At 39.6% G+C, this 25154-nt stretch overlaps 4 protein-coding genes and 1 pseudogene across 4 annotated transcripts; 2 read left to right on the forward strand and 3 right to left on the reverse strand.

The window, feature by feature from the left end:
- The first annotated feature begins 3012 nt into the window (after nt 1-3012).
- On the forward strand, nt 3013-4943 carry LOC141815043 (transcription factor bHLH130-like). The gene is made up of 6 exons (XM_074703005.1): nt 3013-3846; nt 3918-4126; nt 4203-4331; nt 4397-4462; nt 4545-4613; nt 4708-4943. The coding sequence occupies exons 1-6, from the start codon at nt 3384-3386 to the stop codon at nt 4777-4779; spliced, it is 1008 nt and encodes a 335-aa protein (XP_074559106.1). The 5' UTR covers nt 3013-3383; the 3' UTR covers nt 4780-4943.
- A 542-nt stretch (nt 4944-5485) lies between these two features.
- LOC141814829 (uncharacterized) lies at nt 5486-10287 on the forward strand. The gene is made up of 4 exons (XM_074702778.1): nt 5486-5593; nt 5698-6243; nt 9050-9115; nt 9867-10287. Exons 1-4 carry the CDS (start codon nt 5495-5497, stop codon nt 9924-9926), a joined length of 771 nt encoding a protein of 256 aa, XP_074558879.1. The 5' UTR covers nt 5486-5494; the 3' UTR covers nt 9927-10287.
- A 407-nt stretch (nt 10288-10694) lies between these two features.
- LOC141814827 (squamosa promoter-binding-like protein 17) lies at nt 10695-13165 on the reverse strand. Its single transcript, XM_074702777.1, has 3 exons — nt 12775-13165; nt 11794-11930; nt 10695-11710 (listed from the first exon to the last, which is right to left on the reverse strand). Exons 1-3 carry the CDS (start codon nt 13107-13109, stop codon nt 11172-11174), a joined length of 1011 nt encoding a protein of 336 aa, XP_074558878.1. The 5' UTR covers nt 13110-13165; the 3' UTR covers nt 10695-11171.
- Nucleotides 13166-15284: 2119 nt separating this feature from the next.
- On the reverse strand, nt 15285-16429 carry LOC141814138 (polygalacturonase inhibitor 1-like). The gene is given in 2 exon segments (XM_074702098.1): nt 15285-15964; nt 15967-16429. Coding segments are annotated over 2 exon segments (1020 nt in total). The 3' UTR covers nt 15285-15407.
- Nucleotides 16430-23994: 7565 nt separating this feature from the next.
- On the reverse strand, nt 23995-25065 carry LOC141815163 (polygalacturonase inhibitor 1-like; annotated as a pseudogene).
- Between the last annotated feature and the right edge of the window lie 89 nt (nt 25066-25154).

The raw sequence follows: 25154 nt of genomic DNA on the forward strand, positions 1-25154 counted from the left end.
TCGAAACTATGTTTTGGTGGGTGCTTTCTTTTACTTGCCATTGGCCGGCCAAACCGGGCCCAACTTTACTCACCAATAGAAGAACTACATTGGGTGCGATAGCAGAAGGAGGGATCATTACGTTGACAGAGCAAATGAACGGCCACGATGGATTTATCGTTTGTTTTAGGAAACAGTTAATTGCATGAAATTTCTTATTTATGAGTTTTTTACCTCAATAAAAATGCTTAATTACTTACTTACATTGGACCTCTAATATTGTAAATTTACATAAATTGGACCTCAAAATTACAGAGTCGCAAATTAAGCGCCTCATATTTTTTTAAAAGACAAACGTTCGTTTCGAGCCTTATCTTCTAAAAAATAGTTTAATTACAAATTTTAATTCATCAAGTTTTTTCACTAGGCAACTTGATGAAATATAATTAATTAATTAATTTTATCCATTTTAAAGATTGAAAAATCACTTGTAAACTTAGGTATCAAAACCAGGCTGTGAGAATTTTATTCAATTTGACACGTATTTATATTTTTGATGACCCAAAACCATTTAATTTTTTCAATTTTTAAATGAATAGATAAATTATCTATGAAATTAAATGGACAGTTATTTTCTTTTATATTTACATTATATAGGCTCATTTAGTGAGTTAGTAAAAAATATTATTTAATCAATTTTTTATTTTCCCTACTTATGACTAATTTCACTTAGTTTTTAAAAAATAAAAAACTATTCTAAAATTAAAATAATTATCACAATGATAACTAACTTTTTGAAAATAGCTTTGCTGCTTTTGAAATAAACTTCTTACAATAACATTTAACTATCATCCAAACATTATCATTATGTGGTTTATGTTAAGTTTGTTACGATGGAATAGAATTATTGAAATAGATAAAGATTGAATCAATATCCTCCTTCGTTATATTTCACATTTTCTTTTTTTAAAATCAAATACTAATTTATCATTAATTACTAATTATAGCATCAACTAATTATATTCCGTTCATATTATTTCTTATTATCTTTTTAAAATAATATTTAAACATTAAAATATAATGTAAATAATATCTTATATATTTATATTTAATCATATATATAGTAAACATGGCCTAAACGTTGACCATACCGATCTCCTTCCTGTTCGTGGATGATAACAAGAACTCAAAGACGAATTTTCTTCCATTTTTATCGCGCCCTATTAATCCTCTGAGTCACAGAAACAACCTATAAAATCCCTTCCTCGCCTCCGAATCTCTCAGGTCTGCACAGATTCAATAACTATTTCCTCGTCTCTAATCATATTCTTGGAATCCAATCGATACTCCTCGTCCCACATTTAAGGCAAAATGGAGATGAGGAAGATCGCCTGTGCCGTCCTCTTCGCCGCCGTCGCGGCCACTGGCGCCTTGGCCGCCGAGGCCCCCGCCCCCGGCCCGGCCTCCAGCGCTGCCTCCTCCTTCTCTGCCGCGCCGGCCGCCGGAGCAGCTCTCGGCGTCGCCGTCCTCTCCTTCGTCGCTTGCTGCTTGCAGTAAGAGAAGGGTCGACCTGATCTGCCGTCGATGGCGTCGCTGTGTCGTTGAATTTGGAGCTGATTGAAATGGATTGTTTAATTTCTTTGTTATTAATTGGTGTCGATCGCTGTTTGTGAGCTTCTAGTGGAACTCAAATGAGAGGCTTTCACGATAAACATTAAACAATATCTCCATAAAAACAGCAGTAATTTGAGTTCTTCTGTCCTGAAAATTTTCTGCAAAGCACGATGACATCTCGATCTTGTGCATCTGTAGCAACGAAAACTGCAGGTTCCCTTTTCTAAGATATAAATTAAGGTTTGATGTATATCCAAACAATCTTTTGGCATCCTTCCCTGTTGTCTTCCTGCACGATCTCATGCCTTCTGGAGCCTTAAAGCAGCTTCAGATATATCATCACAACGTCAGGAATCCACTTTTAGCACTGTCTAAGAGCAGCAAACCGATTTATTGTCCACATATCTATCTGTCGACGACGTACCCATGCATGCAGAAATGCAGTTCGCTTTTAAGATAAGAGCAATGGACGAGCATCTGCAAGCATTCGGGAATATGAGAAATATTCTGCTAGGAAGAAAGAGATCAGATCATATCAGCAGGAATGGCATACAATTCCATAATTTGGAGAAGCTGATTCTTTGATCACTTAGCGGAATGTAAGAACACATTACTACAGCTCCATTATTGCACCACTCAGTTACTGAATAATTATATATACATGTCCAGTAATATTCACAGTTCCATTCGATCTATGAATGGACTGCTGATTCCATCCCATCTTGTTCAGAATAACTAAAACATGCATGAATTATGAGAATAATGAGAGAGAGAGAGAGAGAGAGAGAGAAATCATAGCTCAGAATAAGAAGACAGGGCACATGTTCTTGAGGATCAAACTGGAGCATATATGTGAGAATAGGATGCCCTGCTCCCAAATATGCCTTTCTGCAATATATCAAGATCCTGAGCCAATCGATAAAATGTTCGTTAGTTCCTTCTCCTATTCAGATTCCAAGCTAAGGGGGTGTCAATCTCTTGATGAGAACGTGTTTAGGTACCTCGATCTTGCAAAATGCTTTTTGGCTTAGCCTGCAAAATGCCTTTCTAAAGATATCTTTTTGACAGAACATTATTTGAAGTAATTTCTCTCATCCAACTAGAAAGGCATATCCTTGCTAATGGTGCAGGAAAGAAGAAAGAAGTCGTTCCCTATTCTCATCCCCAATTAGAAGGCACTTTTAATCCATTAAAAGTCAGCGCAACATCTCTTACTTCAACAGCCAACAAGTTCTCCGAATTATCATCATTATCCAATCACATAATTTAAACCAATAAATTACTAAACAATAATACTTCATAATTGAGTGCTTCAGAGTTTGATTTCGACTGTAACTCAATGTAATGTTGAAGAAGAGATCATAAGGGTAATTTCGTCACCTCATCACTATAAATAGCAATCAGTGTCGCGGCTATCTCGCTCCATCGTCGTCGTCGTCGTCGTAGCATTTGAAGCAGAGATCGAGACGGGAAAGTTGAGATTTTTGTATCGGTTCTTACCCAAAATTTCCGGCCAAGAATTAGTTTTTAATGCACCTTTGAATAGTTTTGCCGAGTTTCTGCCGCCAATTCGGTTTAATTACTCGAGTTGTTACCGATTTCGTGAGAAAAATTGGTTCTTGGAGCTTCTTCAATGGCGAAGAGGAAGAAACAGGAGTCGTCGTCGGTTTCGGAGCTCTTGCTGTTTACTTTTTAATCGATTTCACTCTGCTCTGTCTCTCACCATAATTTCGAGTCCGAGATTCGAAGTAGAAGAGAAATCTGAGAAGAAGGCAAGAGCCGAAGCACTCATGTACGGATCGCCGTCGGCGAAAGATCTCAACTTTCCTTACCCCGCCTCCGCCACCGCTTTCGGAGGTCAATGCTCGGAGCATCCGGAGTCCGGTCAACTCCACCGCCGCCACCACCCCCACCCCCACCCCCACCACCAGATAAGCTCCAGCCTTCTCCGCTACCGGTCGGCTCCAATATCGCCCCTCCCCAACAAGCTCGACACAGAGACCGAGACCCTGTTTGCTCGGTTCTTGGGGCCCGACGAAGCCTCCAGCGGCGGCGGCGCCACCTCCTGCCACGTCGGCTCCCTTTTCCCTCCCCCGCCGCCTTCACTGCAGGAAGTCAACGGGCAGCAGCAGGCCAGAGGATTCCCCTCATTTACTCCAAAGAACATGATCACTCACCAGCATCAGCTATTGGATACCGAACAAAACAAGAACAGCTCCAACAATCTCAGTCGGCAAAGCAGCTCCCCTGAGGGTACAATTTACAGTTTAATCTTTTAATTTAATTTAGTTTTTGCTGTTCTGACCATTCAATTCCTTCCACAGATTACGGAATCATAAAAGGAATGGGCAGCTTCATGATGGATTCGAGGCAAAGCTCAGTCACCTCACAGCTTTCCGACAACAACTACAAACACGCCGGTGGCAACTCCGGCAACCGGACTATTTCCGCCTCTGGCTTTCCGGCCGCCTCCTGGGATGACTCCTTCCCCCTCTTAAACAACAACGGCAACTTCAGTTCATTGGAATCCAAGGTGATCACTTAGCTTCATCTCAGCTAGCCATTGTATCAACAAACTTCTCTCAACTGTAATTAATCCCATGACACAGTTCAACTCGCCCAACAACTCGCCGGCGATGACCGCCATCGAGAAGTTCTTACAGTTGCACGATGCGGTCCCCTGCAAGATCAGAGCCAAAAGGGGCTGCGCCACGCATCCCCGGAGCATCGCCGAGAGGGTAACTCTTACAGATACACAGCCTGAGCCTTTACTGATCACCTGATCTGTTTCTGAAATGTTCAGGTGAGGAGGACTCGCATCAGCGAGAGGATGAAGAGGCTCCAGGAGTTGGTTCCCAACATGGACAAGGTAACGATCGATCCAGAACAAAAAGTTTCACTGATACCTCTAATTAATCTGATCTCTCTAACCGGTGCTTCAACATCCACAGCAAACCAATACTGCAGATATGCTAGATTTGGCCGTGGACTACATCAAAGATCTGCAAAAACAAGTCCAGGTGTGGAGAGTTTCAGTATGAGCGTCATTTCGATCATGTCTGTAAAATTTGACATTTCATCTGCTCAGTTCTCAGCTTGGAATTCCATTTGCAGGCGTTGTCAGAGAGCCGATCCAACTGCTCCAGCTGCAGCTGTTCAGCTAGCAGGCAGCAGAAGCATTACTGATGAAAAAGAAAATTTTAATTAGGTGATCAAATAAAAAACAGTGAAGATTATAGATTTACAGTAGCAAATCCATAGATATATACTACACAGTTAGCCACAGTGTTTGTGTTTGTTGCATGTAATCTATCAGTTAACTGCAAGAATAATATTACAAGTTCGATAAGGTGTTTCTTGGGTGGAAAAGGCATTTGCCATAAATGGCCTAAAGTATGCCCTCAGATGGCTGAAATAACTGCGGTAGACATTTTTTTTACTTTCTAAAAATAGCCAAATCTTCATAGTTTATAATTGTGCGTGGAATCTTCTTAAACCCTAAATCCTAAATCAATTATGCTATAAATTTATTATTTTATCTCGACAAATAAAGAATTATCAAAATATTTTTTAAAAACTCTATGGATATATAGGAAAGCATAGCAATGTTTTTAAATCTTTACCTGTAAAAATTATATTGGATTTGGTTAAAATTAAACCAAGGAGAGTTTGTACTTAATGCCTTTTTTATATCCGAAAGAAAAATTAATAAATTATAATTCCTTTTAATTGTCACTTTAATTGTTGAAGGTGACATTTTAAAAGTTAAAAATATATTAAAGGGGTGAATTTATATTAATGAAATTTTAGGTGCAATTGAAGAAACCGTTTATTTTTTTTTCATTAAAGCCCATGCTTTTTGGAGACGATGGCCTCTGCTCCTTCCACTCGCCTCTCAGAGATGATGGCTGGTCGGCACGGAGACGACGGCGAAGGCGATGATTACATGGGCGACCTCTCCCTCTTCCTCCCTCCCGACCTAGACGCCGATCCCAACAAGGTAAAGCCTTAATCAATCCTTTGTTTCAATCCCTACACTTTCTTGTTTGGGGGAAGAAACTGTCTTTAACCCTAATTTTTGTCGCCGGCTTACGTTTCACGTAGAAATTGAGAGAGAGAGTGAAGAAAAATCCTCCGGCTCCGAATCCGAATCCGAAGCCCAAGCTGCTGAAGGGAGTCAGCTGGCAGGAGCAGCGGCGGCTCGAGAGGGAGAGGAAGCAGCGGGAGGAGGACGAGCGCACGAGGGTGAGCCTCGAGGAGGCGATCCCGGACTCCAACGTGGGGTTCAGGATGTTGAAGATGATGGGATACAAGCCCGGGTCGGCGCTTGGGAAGGACGGTGGCGGGATGGCGGAGCCGGTGGGGCTTCAAATTCGGCGGTCCAGAGCGGGAATTGGAGTGGAGGAGGATGCCGCGAGGAAGGAGAGGGCGGAGGTTGAGAGGAAGCGGAGGAGGGAGGAAGATATGATGGCGGAATTTGGAACGCGGCAGAAAACGCAGTGGAGGAGCAGGAGGGTTGTTTGGGATTACAGGAAAGGGGAGGCTGCTTTGGCACAGTTGGAGAAGAGGGAGGTGGTTGAGCCCCCAAAGGATGATGAGAATGAAGAGAAGCCTGAAGAGGAGGAAGAGGAAGAAGTGATCACAGAAGAGGTAAAAGTTCGGACCTTTTTAGTACAGTTTTTTTGGTATCATATCGTGCAAAGTTCTCCAGACTTGAGCAGCACAGTTTATTTCGTTGCGGCCCTTGGCTTCTTCTCCAAACTCTTTATCTATGGAGAAGAGAGTGAAAGATAAAAGAAAAAAAAGTTATATTCTCCTTTCCTATCTTCAAATAAATAAATATTCGCTTTATTGATTGAAAATATTATCCGAGTCTGAAAATTAAGTTTACCTACGATTGGGTCAGTATATTAAGATCAAATCTGCAGAGGTTTTGTACATGATTAAAGGGCACTTGAGAAGCTGATATGAGCTCTGTAAAATCCTTAAGACTGCATGGATTCCTCAGATTCATAACAAACTTTAGACAATATAGTGATGGAAAAGTTCTATTTATTGATAAATTGTATATGACTGGCCGTATTGATCATAATCACATTGTGGATGCTTCTAGTAATATAATAGATAAACTGTAACTGACTCATATTTGATCAAGGTGACTCCATAGTTAACATTGTCACTGAAGGGCTAGTTGACCAAAACATAGGTGGAGTTAGTTAGATTACCTTTTCTATTGTTGTCCTAATTCTCTAAGTGTTAAGAGGCTAAGGCGTACTCTTTTGTCAAAATTCTCCTATTTTTTTCCTAATTGTAATGCATGTTGAATATTGCACCATAAGCCACAAGTAATGAATTTCATTAGTGTTATCATTTATGCATGTAAGAGTAGGTGCTGCATCATGGCAGATTTTGAGTTGGGTCCAGCATGAATCAGTTAGGAGTTGGGATGAGTCATTTGGATTTATCATGTAATTGGAATTATTCCCTTAAATGTAGGAATGTTAAAAAATTAGTTGTGAGTTGGGGATAGAACAAGCAAGTTTAAACCCAAAATAGGTCCTTTTCATTATCCCTTTATGTTTTTTTTTTTGTTTTTGCTTCTTGATAATGAATACACAAGATCCTGCATCTCTCAACTCCCAACAATATATAGTTATCATGTTATGCATCCGTGGTTCCAGTCCCGTTGATGACAAATCAGAGATTGCCCATAGCTGACTAGCTATAACTTCTCAAAGACCTCTATCAAATCTATAACATACACTTGGATTTGGAGACAATAAAGGAAGAATTACACTGGACAGATGGACTCATGCATTTGAAGATGTCTTCAAACTTTTAAGATAGAGATGCAGTTTGGAAGACACAATGTTAGGGAAGGGCCAAAGTTCTAGCTTTCTAACCTGGGCGACAAAAGGAAGTCGTCACTTGTAGGTGGTTCATTGTCACATCTCAAGAAAAGATCGTGAAGGGATGGCGACTCAAATGTGCAAGGTGCACGGCAAGGCCACACGAATTGGAAGTGAGTGTGAATTGGAGGTGGGTGTTTGTGTGACATATTTTTAGAGTAGCAAAGGGCAGAGTCCATTCATTCATGGAGTCACGGTTGTGGGGACCATTAAGAGGGGTGAATCTTGCAGTGTACACGTGTCATGAAGGTAGGCTTGTGCAACGGGTCTTGTGTAGAAGCATGGCCTTGCACCAAGAGGAAAGTCTCTCTTCACAATGGAGAGTATATTAGATAGAAGAGATGCCAAAGTTGCATGAGCATAGGCATGTACTGCTTGGAGAATATCGTTACATGAAGGAGTTGCAGATTAAGGTCCGAGTTTTTGGAGGATGAAGCTGTGGTGCAGGATAAGGCAAATTCAGTCACGGCGGCTTTTAGAATTGGTCCAGTGTTAATTATTTAGAAGTCCCGAGAATGAGTCATGTGAATGTAGTGGACTTTGAACTATCTAGCACAATATCCCTTAGATGTAGGAGGCATGCTGAATTAGTTAAGCTTGGGTTAAAATGTAAATGCTAGGGTTACATTATAAAGCTTGCAAGTTTAAACCTGAAATAAGCCCACCTTTTTCCCATTATACAAGATTGCTTATCCTGAATGACTACTTGAGATCTCACTTTCTATCACTTTGTGCACCTATTATTCCTATCGGCTTGGTTACATGCGTGGCAGACAATAGTTAGATTGATGGTAAGGCAGTGATGGATGAAAAATGTTCTTAAAATGACTCTTCGCCTCATAGTTCATACACTTGACAACCATTTTTCCCCAAAAAATAAAAACCTTGTCCCTCTTCGTGCTCTTATTTTTCTAAAAAAAAAAACTTCCTCATCTAATATCACCACCAACTTCAAGCATTTTTCTCCACACATCTCTTCTCTTTTCTTTCTTTAAATCTCAATGTTTGTTTCATTTCCTAAAACCAACTGATTCTGGCTAAATCCAACTAATTTGAAAAAGCAAAACTCAACAACAATGGAGAAATTTTAGCTCAAAGGAATTTGTTGACCAATATATCTGTGTCGCATTGCTTCTCACTATCTGTCATGAACCATATTTTAGATTTTTGATGGTTGGTTGTGTTCATTGAATTTCGTGATTTGTCCTAAATTCTTATCATGTCCCACTCAGTTGCACTTGAAACCATTTGAAAATGCTTTTCTATCCTGAAACCATTGAAAGTGTTGTGGAATAGGATAGTGAAAACTAGAAGAAAATGTTATGGAATGCACAGGAAAAGTGGTTTGTTCACTGAATGCAATATACCTGCATGCTAAGAGCATATAATAATAATTATTATTAAGGAAAAAAGGAGGTAACAGAATTGGGAAATATTTTAATTGGCTTCACTGTTTATTTAACTTTTCAAATTGTTTCTACTCTTGTTGTATTGACTAGCATAACCTATTAACCTGTGTTAACTAGTTGATTCTTTTTTCCTTGCAGCACCTGTATGATATTCTAACAAAGCTCAGAGACGAGCACCATTACTGCCTCTACTGTGGATGCCAGGTTAGAAATTGGAGCTAATATCATTTCTTGTTTTTCGAATATGTGCATGCTATGGATTTCACTCAAATTTGCTCTTGTACCCGAACCCATAGAATTTTCGCTAGATATCCAGGCACAAGTTTACGGCCTGCTATGAAAAATTTAGGATTAGTTTCATTTTAGACATGATTTCCTATTTTTCATAGTCCTCCCTTGTACTTGATTTACCTCGAGTGTGCTTAAATTATAAACTGGGCATAGTTTTTCATTAACCTCAAGGTTATATTATTAAATCCAACTTTGTACACTAATGCATGCATCTATTGTGCATTCTAAATAGGTGGAACAAATATGGCTCAGATTGTGTTTCCTATATATTAACTTTGTCATCACAAGGTCTAAGAAAATAGAAACATTAAAACGAGATGCATTGCCTGTAATTTAAGGATCATCAATCTCTTATTTTAAACAAAGACTATGTATTTCAGTATATAAAGATTCCCTCTTTTCTTCACAAACGTTTAAGAATTAATGTTTAAACGTCAGGAACAACTTAATTCTACAATCTACAATGGGTAAATTGAGATAAACTAGATTCTGAAATCCACGTTGAGAAATAAGAAATGCCACTAGATTCTCCGAGTCAATGGAATTAATTATACATAATTTTGCATGAATCTATGATGCTTTCTGTAACTCTTGGATACACTTTTCTTACAACTCTGACCAAAGTGCAACTTAAATCATCATCTTCTAATGTTCTTCGTTGCAGTATGAGTCTGCGGAGGCATTGGCGACCAATTGTCCTGGATTAACAGAGGAAGAACACTGAGCACCAGCACCTCTTCTGTTTCGAGGACTGAATTGCTGAAGCATCATCCACTGGATTGATATGGCAACCTTAAGAAACAAACGCACATGCTCATTCATGCTTCGCGGTTGGTTGTCCCATTTTGGAAGATACGTTCGTGTTCATTCTTTGGTCAAAGTTCTGGGCTCGAGCAACTTTGTACAGCCTATTCATGATATTTTAGTCTCTCGACTCGAGCCTACTCATCTGATGCACGGAAGCTTGCCTCGGAAGCACATTATTATAATAGTATTGGCAGTAAAAATATTTTAGAAACAAAAAATATACTGAGATGTTGTATTTGACGAGATTTTGAACGTGGGCGGCCTTTTGATTTTTTGCATTTTTTTGACAGTACAGTGCTGTCTATTTTCTGACACAGGCACCCCTTTCGATACTGTCTTGATCTTCTGCCAGCAAGAATCTTGATTCCGAAGGCCAAACAAATGCACTCTGCCAGGCCTTTTCCAGATGCCTCGACAAAAGCTACGAAGCCAGTTGTTAAAAATCGATGGAAGGATGCAACAAAATTGCGTTTCGATGAAGTAAGTAATAGAGTTAAATTTCATTTCTATTCCATACTAAGTCAAGTTTAAATATTGAATTACTCAAGTAGAATTCTTTAAAATTTTATATTGCCATTGTATTTGTTGAAAGTAATATAATAGAAAGAGAAGAAAAAAAAAAAGATGGATCTTGTGACATCTCCATAGGAACAGTTGTTATTCTGAGGGGAGCATCAATTTGATGAAGTTGCATCACATGGCATGTGGGCGCATCTGGGACATCTGTAAGCATGAGGGGGCCAACCTCTGAAAGCTCTGGCACCTGCCAACACTATTCAAGTGCAATGAATGTCTTTGAACCATGACAGTAGTTTTTTTTCTTTAAAAGAAAATTCTTGGTCGGCAAATAGAATGATGAATGTCTTTGAACTATGACAGTAGTAGTGGTTTTTTAGCCAAATCTGAGTAGGCAAACAGAATCATGGTTTTATACATCATTACGATTTGGATCTTCAGACAGTGGCAAAGAAGGCACAAAGGAACAACAAGGAATTAAAAACAAACGAGAATCACAAACAGACCAAATGCATAGCTTCAATGTTGCAATAGACAACAAGGCGACATCGATGTGGGGATTCAAGATCACAAAATTGTCATGAAGAAAATGGTGGAGTTCATGACTGGGGCAGTAGAATCTATCCAACTGATAATTCATATGATCTCACAGAGACCGGTGGTGGATCATATGATCGGAGTGATTGTAACCGTGGTCGAGGTACTGCCGACTTCCCTGCAGTGCTAGCTCGAGCTCACCTGAAAAATTTCCAGTCCCGGGCTCAGTTTCATGGGACTGGCTCCGGCTTCCGGGATCCCTGAAGCTCCAGGTGTTGGCCATGTAACTGTTGGAAGCGAAGGGATTGAAGCTGCTGGATGGAGCAGCGATAGATGGAACTTGGCTTTTGCTAGTGTTACTGCTTCCCCTTGGCTGAGTCGATGACAGAAGAGAGAGAGCACAGCTGCCGTCCAAAGCTCCTGCAAGACAGTCGCCGGGTGGAAGTTCCGGCGGCGAAGATAATACAATCTGACCCTGAGAGCCTTGCAAGTATGGATGGGCTTCGAGCATCGGTGCAATCCCACTCGATGGAGCATCAACCACTTCGTGCCACTGGCTGCTATTCACCAGGTTACCAGAGCAAATATCTCTTCCATTCTTCGGGTAACTGAAGTCCATCAGAAAGCTTCTGAACCTGCTGCTGGGTTCTGTTTCAAATTGCAAATTCAGACCGATAGAAAGAAGAATAGAATGCAGGGGTGCCAAAGAACATAGAAGACGTGATTCTAACCGTCGAAGGATCGAGGAAGCTGGCCGTAGCGCGAACTGAATGGGCCGGCGGGCGGCTTCCTCCGACGTTCATTGTGCCCTGCCAGACGCCGGCGGCAACTGCGTTTGCCTTGGTCGAACTCAGTTAACTGGTGAAACCTGTGAATGTGTTGTGGCAAACTGAGTTTTTTACTCTAATTGTGTTGACAAAGATACAACAACACAACATACTGTTGAAGTATTTCACCTGATGATTGTCGCATTCAATTAAGTAGAACCTTGCAGCAATCGTTGATAACACATTTAATATCAAATTTAAATATAACATTTCAAAACAACTCTACTGCTGATTAAGAACTATGATCTACTAGCACTCAGTCAGCAAAATTTTGGCAACCAAAATAATGGCATCAAAAGGGTAGTAATTGATATATGTACAATAATTATCATAACAATTTCCTGACCTTCACCAATTTCCCACCTTTTTTTTTCCATTCGTTCCATTCTTTCTAAATAAGCTCAAGTTGGCACAATAATGGTGTTGCTTGCACTGAAAAGAGAAACATTCCTATCTAACATGCAGAACATTGACTGCAGCTCATCAATGAAGTGTGTAGTAGATGGCAAGGCTGAGATGAGAAAAAAAAATCTTATTTTGTACAAAGATGTCAATTTTTTTAAGGAGAAAGAAGAGCAGAATCACCCTGAAAAACTATTATGGAAAGCAGCAGTCAGAGCACTGAAGAAACGTATATTGTGTCGGAATTCACCACCATTGCAAGAAAGCAAAATCCAGCAATGAGAGGCGATCGTAAAATCCCAACTAAACAGAAAGCACGAAAGATTATTGTTTGTTTCTTGACCAAATCAATGGTATCAAAATCAGAATCGAGAAGTGAGCATGAACACGAAAGTTTTTTTTTTTTTTAGGGTTTGCCGAGTTTCCGTCGCCGACGAGAGAGGCGAGCTAAGTAGAAATGAGAATTGAAGAAGAGCACGAGACCTGCTGCACTGCTGACAGAACCTCTGCTCGATGCCGCCGACGACGACCTTGGGCGACTTGGAATGCATCCCGCACACCTTGTGCCGGCAGTAGTAGGCCTTCAACCCGCTCAGATCCGCCTCGCACCCCTCGACTTGGCACCTCGGCGGCGGCGCCTGCTGCTGCCCTCCGCCTCCCAGCACCACCCCCCTCGCCTTCCTCGCCGGCGGCGCCTTATTGCCGCCGCCGCCACCAGCTCCGTCCTCAAAGTAGATCTTTTTACCGAACATGAGCCCGTGAAGCGAGTCGTCCTCGCTGGCGCAGCCACCGGAGGGCCCGATCGAGCCGGAACTCATCTCCGCCGGAGCAAGGAGGCGACGTGCCTACAGCCCAACCATCGCAGAACGAATGGGGGGAGAGGCCGGTGGGTGGGTTAGTGCGTTGGTGGGTTGCATAGTAATAAAAGAAGAGAACAAGGATGGAATCGCAATAAACAAAAACAGAAGGTTGCTCGAGCAATTGTGCACGACTTAAAGCTGACAGCTGCCATTTTAGAGTAGTGTGCAGCGCAAGGGCAGTGCAGCTGACACAGTGACTGAGGTGTCCAAGGGAAGGAAGAGAAGAGAACTGTAGAAATCATGATATTTCCATGGCACTTTAATTAGATTTTACGGTTGGACATTGATTCTTGAAGAAGGAGAAGAAGAAACAAGCTTAGCATCTAAAAATTTTGAGGTTGTTTCTTGTACCAATCTCATTTGGGGTTTGGTTAGGCAGGCAGGAGGAGAAGGTACCCCTGCAGGCTTTTGCTTGTTCTGGAACCACCGAGTGCAAGTACATTGTCGATGAGGAAGATTGCTTTAGTGTGCTTAGAGCAAACAAAAAATTATCTTCCATGTCTTCGCATCTTTCACCTTTCCAAGCCATGCAGGTCGAGCGTGCTGTACAAGCGCAGGAGGTTCTTTCTCGAGTGAGCGAACTGCAATTTGCGAAGTCCTCTAAAAATAATTGCAGAGCGAGCAATTGTTTGTTAATTGGTTTTCTGTGGTCGTCGGGTCCAGTTGAGTGAGGCATGGCGCAGGGACAAGCCATTAAAGGTTGCTCAGTGACCACTGCTGCTGCTGCAGCAGCTGCTGTTGCAGCTGCTGCAGCAACCAGCCGCGTGGCTGTTATGATAGAGAGACTGGACAAATTTGAAAAGACAAACGGAACTAAATTTTTATTAGATTTGTTGGGAAGTTCTCTAATGAATCCTAGAAAATCTGAATGGTAAATCACAGAAAATCTCTCTATCTCTCTCTGTGTTCTCCAACATGCGGCACATGCTCGCCTCATTAGGAGTGTTCCCCCACAAGCCATCAGTTACCTCTCTTAAAAGGTACTGCTTGCAGCTCGGTACCTTTCTTTGCTTATCATCTTGTTAGATACAATGTTGTCGAGGAGGAGGAGGAGGATGATGATGATGATAATGATGCTCAAGGACGACAATAATCCCATGTCTTCTTTTCGTTGTCTCCTAAGATAGAAGAAGAAGAAGAGGAGGAGGAGGAGAAAGTTTCGATGCTAGTGTTAAAAAAAACAAGAAAACAAAACAATACTTCAGATTGATAAATTATCCTCCTACGAGTCTGCTAAGAACCAGACCAATACTGAAATGTTTCCATGTCATTTCAGTATTGAAACGGGCCTGATGGAGGAAGAGCAAAGAAAGAACAGAGAGTGGATGATACACTAAAACTTATTCTTTTGGGCTTTTTTCATCCCCAAATCGTGGGCAGGCCCATCTCGTTCCCCTTATTGTCCGTCTCACAATGAATGGAGTAAACTACAGCTAGCTGGATTCCTATGTCGACTTTTATTCAACACAGTAACTCTTATATAAAAGATAGAATTTGCTATCTCAGTAGTTTTATACACTCAGTCCCACGACCATCTGTGAAAAGGTAAATCAATAAATTGTAATTGATCATGATGGAAAAGAGTATTACTCGGCTTTACAAGTCTATTCTGTCGTAATCAACTTAACTATATCCCGCGGAACTCTAATACAGTAACTCCAACTCTACCATTGAGTATCAATCTGATTTGTATTCCCAGAAGTAATCTAAAAAAAATAATAATCTCAGTTAGTCGTATTGATTCAATATCTGGAGATGATCAATCCGGTCTTATAAAAATTTTCTATCGGCCACCAAGGTATTCTCAGAAGTAATCTAGTTACTAAAGAAGGTACGTTGGTCTTTTTATAATTAAAATGTTCAGACTTGACGATCTTCCCTTTAATTAATACACGCGTTTTAATTGATAGGGTTTTTTATATTAAAATTATGTGTCGTCACTGACCAAGTCATGTGAACCAATTGAAGCTTGAATTTAAAAACAGCAAAAAGATTCCTGTTCTTTTTACTATCATAAAAAATAGAATAATAATGTTAAAAATAAAATCTTTTTTTTTTATTTTTTTTAATATGAAAGGACGCTGGAATTTTAATTTTGCCGATTATTGTTTATATATGCCGAATATATTGCGATAATATTCGAAGTCCCTTTATTTTGATTCTTGCACTGCCTAACAGAAGATGACGATGAACAGAACCGGCTGCGCTCAAACTTAGTTAACACTCTCGAGACCTCGACGCATGCCGTAGCTCGGCTCATGCGGAGACGGCAAGGGCGCAAGGCGGCAGCGGCGTGCCGCAGAGGCACTTATTGTGGAGGTAGCTCGCCGCGTGGTGGAGCGCCATCGCCCTCCCCGTCGGGATCTCCCCGCACAGCATGTTGTAAGACAAGTCGAGCGTCAGCAGCTTGTACAGGTCCTTGAGCGACTTCGGGACGCCGCCCCAGAGGCGGTTGTGGCTCAGGTCCAGGTATTCCATCTTCCACGGCATCTCCACCTTCGTCAGGTCGAACTCGAGCTCGTTCCGCGACAGATCCAGCTTCACCGTCGGCCGCGTCCGGTTGAACAAGAACGCCGGGTTACCACTCAACTGGTTCCGCCCCAAGTCGATCGTGTTCACGTCCCCCTCGCCGTACGATGCGGGGATCTCCCCGCTCAACCTGTTGTTTGACAGTATGAGGAACTGGTTCTCGCCGTGGAGCAACCCTGGCGGTATCGAACCGGAGAGCTGGTTGCCGCTGAGGTCCACGTACCCGAGGTGCGGGAGCTGGGCCAGCTGCGGGGGGATGGCACCGGAGAGCTTGTTGTTTGGGAGGTGAGCACAAAGAGGTCGGTGGCGACAAGGAAGGTCGGGACTTGGCCGGAAACAGAGGTGTTGGAGATATCGAGGTAGGAGAGGCGGGAGAGGCGAGCGAAGGAGGGAGGGATGGGACCGGAGAGGCCGGGCATGTCCTGGAGGAAGAGGGTTTCGAGGAACGGGAGGTCTCCGAGCGCGGCGGGGACTGGGGTGCCGGAGGCGACGCCGGCGTCGATGATGTAGACGTGGTAGACGCGGCCGGTGGTTGTATCGCACTCGACGTGGTCCCAGGCGCAGCAGTTGGTGTTGGGGAGCCACGTGGCGAGCAAGGGAGGGTTGCCGAGCCCCTGCTTGACAGCGAGGAGGGCGGCACGGTCGGCGGCGTTGCAGTCGACGGCGGAGAGCGCGGTGGAAGCTAAGAGGAGGAGAAGGAAACGGAGGAGGAGCGCAGAGGAGAGCATGGTAGTCCAAGGATAAGCCATTCGTTCGTGAAGTAGTGATCTGGAGCTGGCTTCTTCGACCTCCAATTATATATAGCACGCCAGGCCAGCGATCGAGACAAAGGGACGGTGGCCGGCTGCCGCGCATTTTTAAATACGACGATTCCGTCAGCTTTGTGCATGGTGCAATGCACCTGAGCAAAACGTGCATAATACTTTTAGATCTTGAAATTTATACCAGATTTAATTATGCTGCATTCCATCTATTCATTCATTCTATCGACGAAAAAACGACATGCGTACGTACGTACGTATACAACCTCAATGGATTAAATTAACACAGAGGCCGTGCATGCATGTCTTGGCCAATGCATGATCTACGGCATGGTCACCTCGTAATTAGTGTTCGCCACAAGGCACAAGCATTATGTGCATGATCTTCACTGGAAAAATACTCCTTGCAACATTATACCCTCCCTTTTATATATATATATATATATAATAGAAAGATATTTAATACATTTTTATAGAGTTGTAGAAGAGGATAAGAATTTGAATTTGGCGAAGTTAGTTGATACCTTTCTATCTCGTGATCAATTACAGTTTCTTGATTTAATTTATTATAAATGATCATGAAATCGAATTTCATGGACCGATAAAATGATGAATTCTGATACTTAAACGATCATCCTCGAGACCATAATAATTATATATCCTCGGAACCACAATAACTCTCAGGTACATTTTATCCTCCCTATATTTTATCCTTCCCTTATTTATCACATGTATAAAATATAATAGAATATTGTTGGTGACGATGATGCTTTGCCAAAAAACCCACAATATTTTACCCTCCCCTTATTTATCACATGTATAGAATGGAATGCTGCCGAAGACGATGATGCTCGGGACGGCAACAACTCCGGAGGTAAAGTTTATCCTCCCCCAGCCATATTTTATCCTTCCCTTATTTATCACATGTATAGAATGTTGTCGTCTGGACCACAACAACGTTTAATATCAATATCATTAAGTGCATTTAATACCAACATCATTGTCAACAAGGCCGTCTTAAGGTTCCATGAGACCCTAGGCTAAAATATTTTTAGACCTTTAATATATATTTTTCAAATATAAAATTTTTCCTCACTCTTTTTTATTCGAACTTGGGACTGACAACGGCGGATTTAAATTTTTTTAAAATAAAATCTTAATTTAAATATAGATTTTTTATATAAAATTTAGTTTTCTAACTTTTTTGAGATGTAAAATTATTAATTAAATTTTTATATTCAAGTTTTGTTAATAAATTTTTTTAATTGATAAAATTGCTAGATTATTTAATCTTTCTTAAAACATTATTAAACGTCAATTAGACTTTATTAATTTTAATTTTGAGAAACTTTTTTCTGTGGAAGTTTTGTTATAGTAGTATTCTTTATGCGAAATAAAAAAGCTAAATTGCTAAAAAATAAGGTTGGTATGGATAATATGGTATATGGATGAGAACAAGAACAGTAACTATATTAACAATTTAAGAATCATATTTTATGACATTTTAAGCACATAAATCAGGTTTGTAATGGTAATAATTTACTTGTATAAAAAATGAGAAAAAAAATTTTATTCATTGTATCTATAATTTACAATTTATACAGAATAAAAAAAACTATTTCGAAGAAGATTAAAAGAAAAAAGAGTGAAAAAAATATTATCGAGTGAAGGAGAACTGAGCGTTAAAGAGAAAGATGCATTTTAGAAAATTGCCGATGAAGTAAGAAAATTATAGAGCACACAATATTGATTTGTTAGCTTTAGAGAGGATGAAGATATAAAATGAGATGAAAGAAAAGAAAATTGCTTGTATTGACATCTAAATAGCATTTTATATTTTTATAATAATATAATGATTATAATTAATATAAAATTAATTATTTTTATCACTGTTTTTAGAATGATGCATCAATTTAGCCATGTATTAATTTTCATGCATGTAACAACTTCTCATGCATACAGGCGTGCAGGCATGAGCAGTCCATCAAATGCACGAAGCGACATCAAATTTTCATGCGTAGTCATACAAGTGTGATGTGACCCTGTGGAAATTGAAGCACCACAGTCTCGCGTAACGAACACATTGTTCGATTGATATAAAAAAATTTTCATTAAAATATTTTTTTTAATAATAATGGACCCCAATAAAATTGAGGCCCTAGGCATAGGCCTATGCCTTAAGCCAGGCCTGCTGTCAACATCATTAAGTGACAACCAGATTATGTAAATTTAACAGAGATTCTATAAGAAAGCTGAATATTCATTAAGTGTACTACGTTTAATATCAACATCATTGTCAACATGAAACAGAGATTCTGTAAATTTAACATTGAGATTAAATCGATATAAACCATCTAATAAAATATCATAACCATAATAGTATTTTTGTTTGTACAATACAAATAAATCATTCTCAATCTCAAAATTAAAACATTTACAATCCAACTTAGAAACAGAAACTAAATTCTTAGCACATTCAGGAACATAGAGACACTCTTCTAGATCCAAGTGACAACCAGTATACAGGATCAATCTATAAGTCCCAATTCCTTCAATGCGAGCCTTCATTTTGTTTCTCATATACAAGAACTTTTCAATTCCGTTTATGGGTTGGATCGAAAGAAATCCCTGCGTAACATGAGATACATGAGTAGTATCATCAAAATCCAACCACCAAGTATTATTGGGTACTTTCATAATATTTGATTCAAAACATACTGAAACAAATAGCGTACCTTTTTTTTTCGAACCAAACTTTTCTTTTCGGGCATTCTTTCTTTAAGTGTCCAGCCTTGTTACAGAAGTAGCACTTAAACTCCATTCGGATATGCCCCTCTTTGACATTTAATGGAGCTTTTCTCTTCTTCAGGTTCTTTTTTATTTGATCTATTCTTGCTGCTGTTTCCTTTATGCTGAAATGTCAAGTTTATGGCATGATATTTGATTTTCTTCAACCTCCCTTCCTCTTGAATCAGCATGGCCTTAATTTCTTGAAAGTTCCATTCTCTTTTATAGTGTTATAATTCACCTGGAACTAGTCAAACTCAAGAGGAAGTGAGTTGATGATAAATTGAACCAAAAATGATTCACTCACATCTATGCCCATTGACTTCAGCTTTGCAGCTAGATTCGCCATACTCGTCACATGATCATGAATGGATTGCGACCAATCAAATTTCTTGGTCGTCAACTCATCACTCATGAGATTATCAACAATGGATTTATCCGTAATGTCCGGTTGGGAGTATTATTTAATTCTCAACATGAATTCCTTAGCATTATCAGTCTTTGGCATTGATAGCTTAATATTTTCAGTCATTGTCAACTTCATTAAGCTCAAACACAGCCGATTAGATCGCACCTAAGTCTCAATAGCAGCCCTGTCAGCTTCCTTACTAGTCTCATTTATGGCTGCTGATATTTTTCACAAACTAATGTTGCGTCTAAACCCATTACACCCAGTTGAAACTGGATTTGTTCAGACCAATCCGTATAGTTCAAGCCATTGAACTTAAGTAAGTTGTTGCCAGAAGATAACAAATTCATAAATGTTGCAAAAACATACATGTTCATACTTTAATGCAATAAACTTAAAAAGATTTAGACAAACAATAATTTATTTCCTAGAGTTCACCTTTGGGCAATACTTAAAGAAATAACATTTAATGATGCTGACAACATATACTTTAATAATAAATAAATACATTTAAATCAACATGCTCAACATCTTTGGATATATAACCATATCAATTAAATGTGTAAATATGTTCTTTTATATCGTTAATTACAAACATTGATCCATCTTTGGATGATCATATAATGTTGTAATCAACAATTTCAAACGTTTAGATATTCAATTAATCAATAGCATCCTTTTATACTGAACGAATGATAATTACACAATTTGAATATTGATCCTTTCAAACTAGGTCACTTTGGTGACTAACAAGTTTTTGTACATCAAGTATTCAAATGAGTAAATTTTAATTTCAAAACACTTTAATTTAAACTACTTTATTTCTGAAAAATGACCGACAAACTTTAATCGGCCAATCCCATCATGCAAACATACTTTTATGCATTCCATTCAACATAAACGGTGAATAACACGTTATAGAATCTTGCTCTGATACCAAGTGTTAGAACCAGAAACGATTACTTTATGTTTCCATACTTAATCTCATTATAACGTTGTTTATTCAACCTTTACTTTTATAATGAAAAGTTTACATAATATACCAACCTTGATCCATTGTATATGTATATTTTGCTTTGTCGAATGTCGTTTTTCTCCCCTTAAACATTTTGCTTTGATTTGCTCTTTAATGATGTAGAGATCGAGAGGGAGCTAGTGAGTGATTGATACGTTGATGCATTTACAAGAGTGTATGGTAATGTGTTTTTATAGAGTGAAGAAGAGGTGTGTTTCATTCATGTCTCTTTAAACACACCTCTTCAAACACATCTCTTTAAAACACACCTATTCAAACATACTTCTCCACACACACCTCTTCAACTTTAATTTATATAACTTTATAAGGTTAAGGAGAGGGAATTAAAACCCAATTAACTTTATTTCTTTTATGCTTAACAATCATCACATTAAACACTTTAATATAAGGTCAATATAACTATAATTTACATGAGCCACAAAATAGATTATTAAAATAATCTAACACATTATGACCACGAAATGAGAGATCATGATTCATAAGAAATCTATTATACTTAATTGATGACTTTAGTCGAATCCTATGATTAATTTTCGCTTCCTCTGTTGTTTTAATAAAATTATTTTCAATATGTTGTTCTTGATTTAGCAAGTCTCACATTTGATGAAAGCTAAGTTATGAGCATTATTAGGACCCCCGCATACTCTTGTAACTTTTATTTCTTTTTTCAATTTGTAAAACCTTGGCCAACAAATTTATCGCCACCCTCTTGCTCCCTACGGTCCTTAAAAAGATAGCAATAAAGATAAAACGCAACATCCTTAGTAATGCTATACTCCAACCACTCAAATTTATCAAAATATAACGGATTAAATCTTCTTAGCGTTGTTATTGAAATCTCGAGTTTTGAATTTATGTCTACAGGGTTGGCATATGCCTCTTATATAATACTTGCTTAGAATTCTTTCATAGATATTGAGTTATGATAATCTATAATCCTAGCTAAGTCTTAGTCCAATGGAAACTCAATTACATTTGAACCAATATGAAATTTATTAGAAGGCTCATGAGAGTTTTTTTCAATACATATGTTTCATAACTTCTTTTTTCAGCAATCTGAGTAGTACTTTTTCAGAAGATGGTAATTCTTGAACATTTGATTTTATTAAAAAAAATATCTTAACATATTACATAATTCTATAAAAAAAAATCAAGGCATATGTCAAGAAATTAAAAATATTTAGAATTAATCGTAAACGATAAAACTAATAAATATTCAACCATCAATACTCCAACGGATCAAAACAATAAAAAAGATTTAAGATTCCTACTTATCAAAATAGATGAAAACTCAAAAACATCAAATTAACAATTAATACATAGCAAATAACAAATAAATATATGTTTCTAAAATGTCAAAATCTAAAGGAAAGGGAGGGAAGTAAGGGACAATATGATATCTTTTTTTAGAAGAGGGCAAGAGGTTGTATCTTTAAATTTTTATTCTATTCATTAAAAAATTCACTATTTTAGATTTATGATGCCAAATTCAGATATAGGAACTGATAGACTTAGAGAACTTTGAATTACTTCAAATCAAAATCAATATATTTTTGAAAGTCTCTTTAATTATCCATGCCCTCGTATCTGAATTCGATAGCATAAATTAAAAATAGTGAGATTTGATAAAATTTATTACAAATTCATTATAAGATACAATGATACTCACTAAATAACATTATTAATGAATTCTGAGAACTCCTTGCTTCAAAAAATATTAAAATTTTAAATTTTAGAATAGTGTAGATCTATCAATTAATTTCATTCAAAATTGACTGATGAACTAGAAAATTCCGAATCACTTCAAATGAAATTATCAAATTCATTATAAGATACAATGATACTCACTAAATAATATTATTAATGAATTCTGAGAACTCCTTGCTTCAAAAAATATCAAATTTTAAAATAGTGTAGATCTATCAATTAATTTCATTTAAAATTGACTAATGAACTAGAAAATTCCGAATCACTTCAAATGAAATTCAATATATTTTTAGAAGTTAATATATTTATACTTTTAGATTTGAATTCGATAGTGTGACTTGATAATACTAAATTTTTGAATGAGTAAAGTAAAAATTTAAAGATACATATGTAAATCCATCTAATTATGTCGTAAAAAGGAAAGGGTATAATGTGAATGTGTTGGGTCATTTTGATATTATGAAAATTAGGTATGCAAAATAAGAAATGTCAAAATCTACAAGTCTGATTTAGTAAAATGCAGTTGTCTTTCTAAATAAACAGGAGTATAATTAATTTTGGCTCTGTTTAATCCATGAGAATCAACAGGGAATGGAGAGATGGTAAGGGAGAGACTTAGTTTTGGAAAGAAGACAAGGAAATGAAGTAGAAAAATATACTAAGTGATTACCTGGGCAAATGCATGCGTGGAGTTAATGCAGCAGAATGATGTCCCGGGTAATGTTGCCGCGGTAGGATATATAAATTGTCACTTAGGTAGCTGTGATTCAATTCTCAGATACGACATATTTATAAAATTTTTTCTTCAAACGAGAAGCGCAATCAAAGGATATTGGGTGTCTGAGTTGGCCGCTGCGTGTACTTCCCGATTTACCCTAGTGGTAAGTGGGAAATGAGGCCGAACTGATCACCTCGTATAGTGAATAGGACTAAATAGGATTTATAATTTTTTAATGCAGCAGAATGATACATTACTGTACACATGTCATTTCAGTAATGGAAACATTATTGAAATGTGCCTCATCAATTTCAAATAAATTTTAAGTTTCTAGGATAATATTAAATATGAATTTTTCATTGGCCAATTGCTTGTGATGAAATTTTCCTGTGTATTTTAGAGTCAGTAAATCTGGATCAAGAAGCAGTGATAGAGAGATCTTTATTAATTAAGGCAATGTGTTTGCTTAAAATTTGGATATCTGTTTATCATATATAAAGTATGTGTTGTTTAAGATTATCTGTAATCCTATTAATGTAAAGCCACAGTTAAACTAGATTCATTGATATTAATATTGATAGGGATCTTTATATTACAATTATGTGCCTCATTGGATCAGTGATCAAGTCCTGCAAAGCCATGTGAACCAATTGAAGCTTCAATTTGTGTCATCTTTTCCATTGACTTTACAAAAATCAGCTAGAATTCTTGTTTATGTTGAAATAGATTGCGATAAGATTTGAAGATCCTTTTGGTTTGAAGTCAAATCAGAGAGTGATCGTGATTATTGTTTGCGCCGCCGGCAGCTGGATGACAGTAAGAGAAGAAACGAACAGAGTCAGCTGCACTCAACGTAATCAACACTCTCGAGACCTCGACGCATGCCGTAGCGCCGCTCACCGGCGACGGCAAGGCGGCAGCGGCGTGCCGCAGAGGCACTTATTGTGGAGGTAGCTCGCCGCGTCGTGGTAAGCCATCGCTCTCCCCGTCGGGATCTCCCCGCACAGCATGTTGTAAGACAAGTCGAGCACCCGCAGCTTGTACAGGTCCTTGAGCGACTTCGGGACGCCGCCCCGGAGGCGGTTGTGGCTCAGGTCCAGGTACTCCAGCTGCCACGGCATCTCCGCCTTCGTCAGGTCGAACCCGAGCTCGTTCCGCGACAGATCCAGCTTCGCCGTCGGCCGCGTCCGGTTGAACAAGAACGCCGGGTTACCACTCAGCCGGTTCCGCCCCAAGTCGATCGTGTTCACGTCCCCCTCGCCGTACGATGCGGGGATCTCCCCGCTCAACCTGTTGTTTGACAGTATGAGGAACTGGTACTCGCCGTGGAGCAACCCCGGCGGTATCGAGCCGGAGAGCCGGAGAGCCGGTTGCCGCTGAGGTCCACGTACCGGAGGTACTGAAGCCGCGACAGCTGCGCGGGGATGACGCCGGAGAGCTTGTTGTTTGGGAGGGTGAGCGCGCTGAGATTGGTGCCGACAAGGAAGGCCGGGACTTGGCCGGAAACAGAGGTGTTGGAGATCTCGAGGAGGTAGAGGCGGGAGAGGCGAGCGAAGGAGGGAGGGATGGGACCGGAGAGGCCGGGCATGTCCTGGAGGGAGAGGCTTTCGAGGAACGGGAGGTCTCCGAACGCGGCGGGGACTGGGGTGCCGGGGGCGACGCCGGCGTCGTAGATGTAGACGTTGTAGACGCGGCCGGTGGTCGTATCGCAGTAGAGGTTGTCCCAGGCGCAGCAGTTGGTGTTGGGGAGCCACGTGGCGAGCAAGGGAGGGCTGCCGAGCCCGTGCTTGACAGCGAGGAGGGCGGCACGGTCGCCGGCGTTGCAGTCGAAGGCGGCGAGCGCCGTGGGAGCTGTGACGAGGAGGAGGAACGCAGAGGAGAGCACAGCAGTCCAAGGATAAGCCATTCGTCCGTGAAGTAGTGATCTGCAGCTGGCTTCGAATTCCAATTATAGCACGCCGGCGACACAAAGGCCGACGGTGCCCAATCTGAACCTTTGACCTTTGTGGTGCAGTGCACATGATCGAAACGTGTATAATACTTTTGGATCTTGGAA

The sequence above is a fragment of the Curcuma longa genome, chromosome 21, assembly GCF_044706935.1.
Source record: "Curcuma longa cultivar G26 ecotype Majalengka, Jawa Barat chromosome 21, ITB_CL_G26_1.1, whole genome shotgun sequence".
In the NCBI taxonomy this organism is placed as follows: Eukaryota; Viridiplantae; Streptophyta; class Magnoliopsida; order Zingiberales; family Zingiberaceae; genus Curcuma; species Curcuma longa.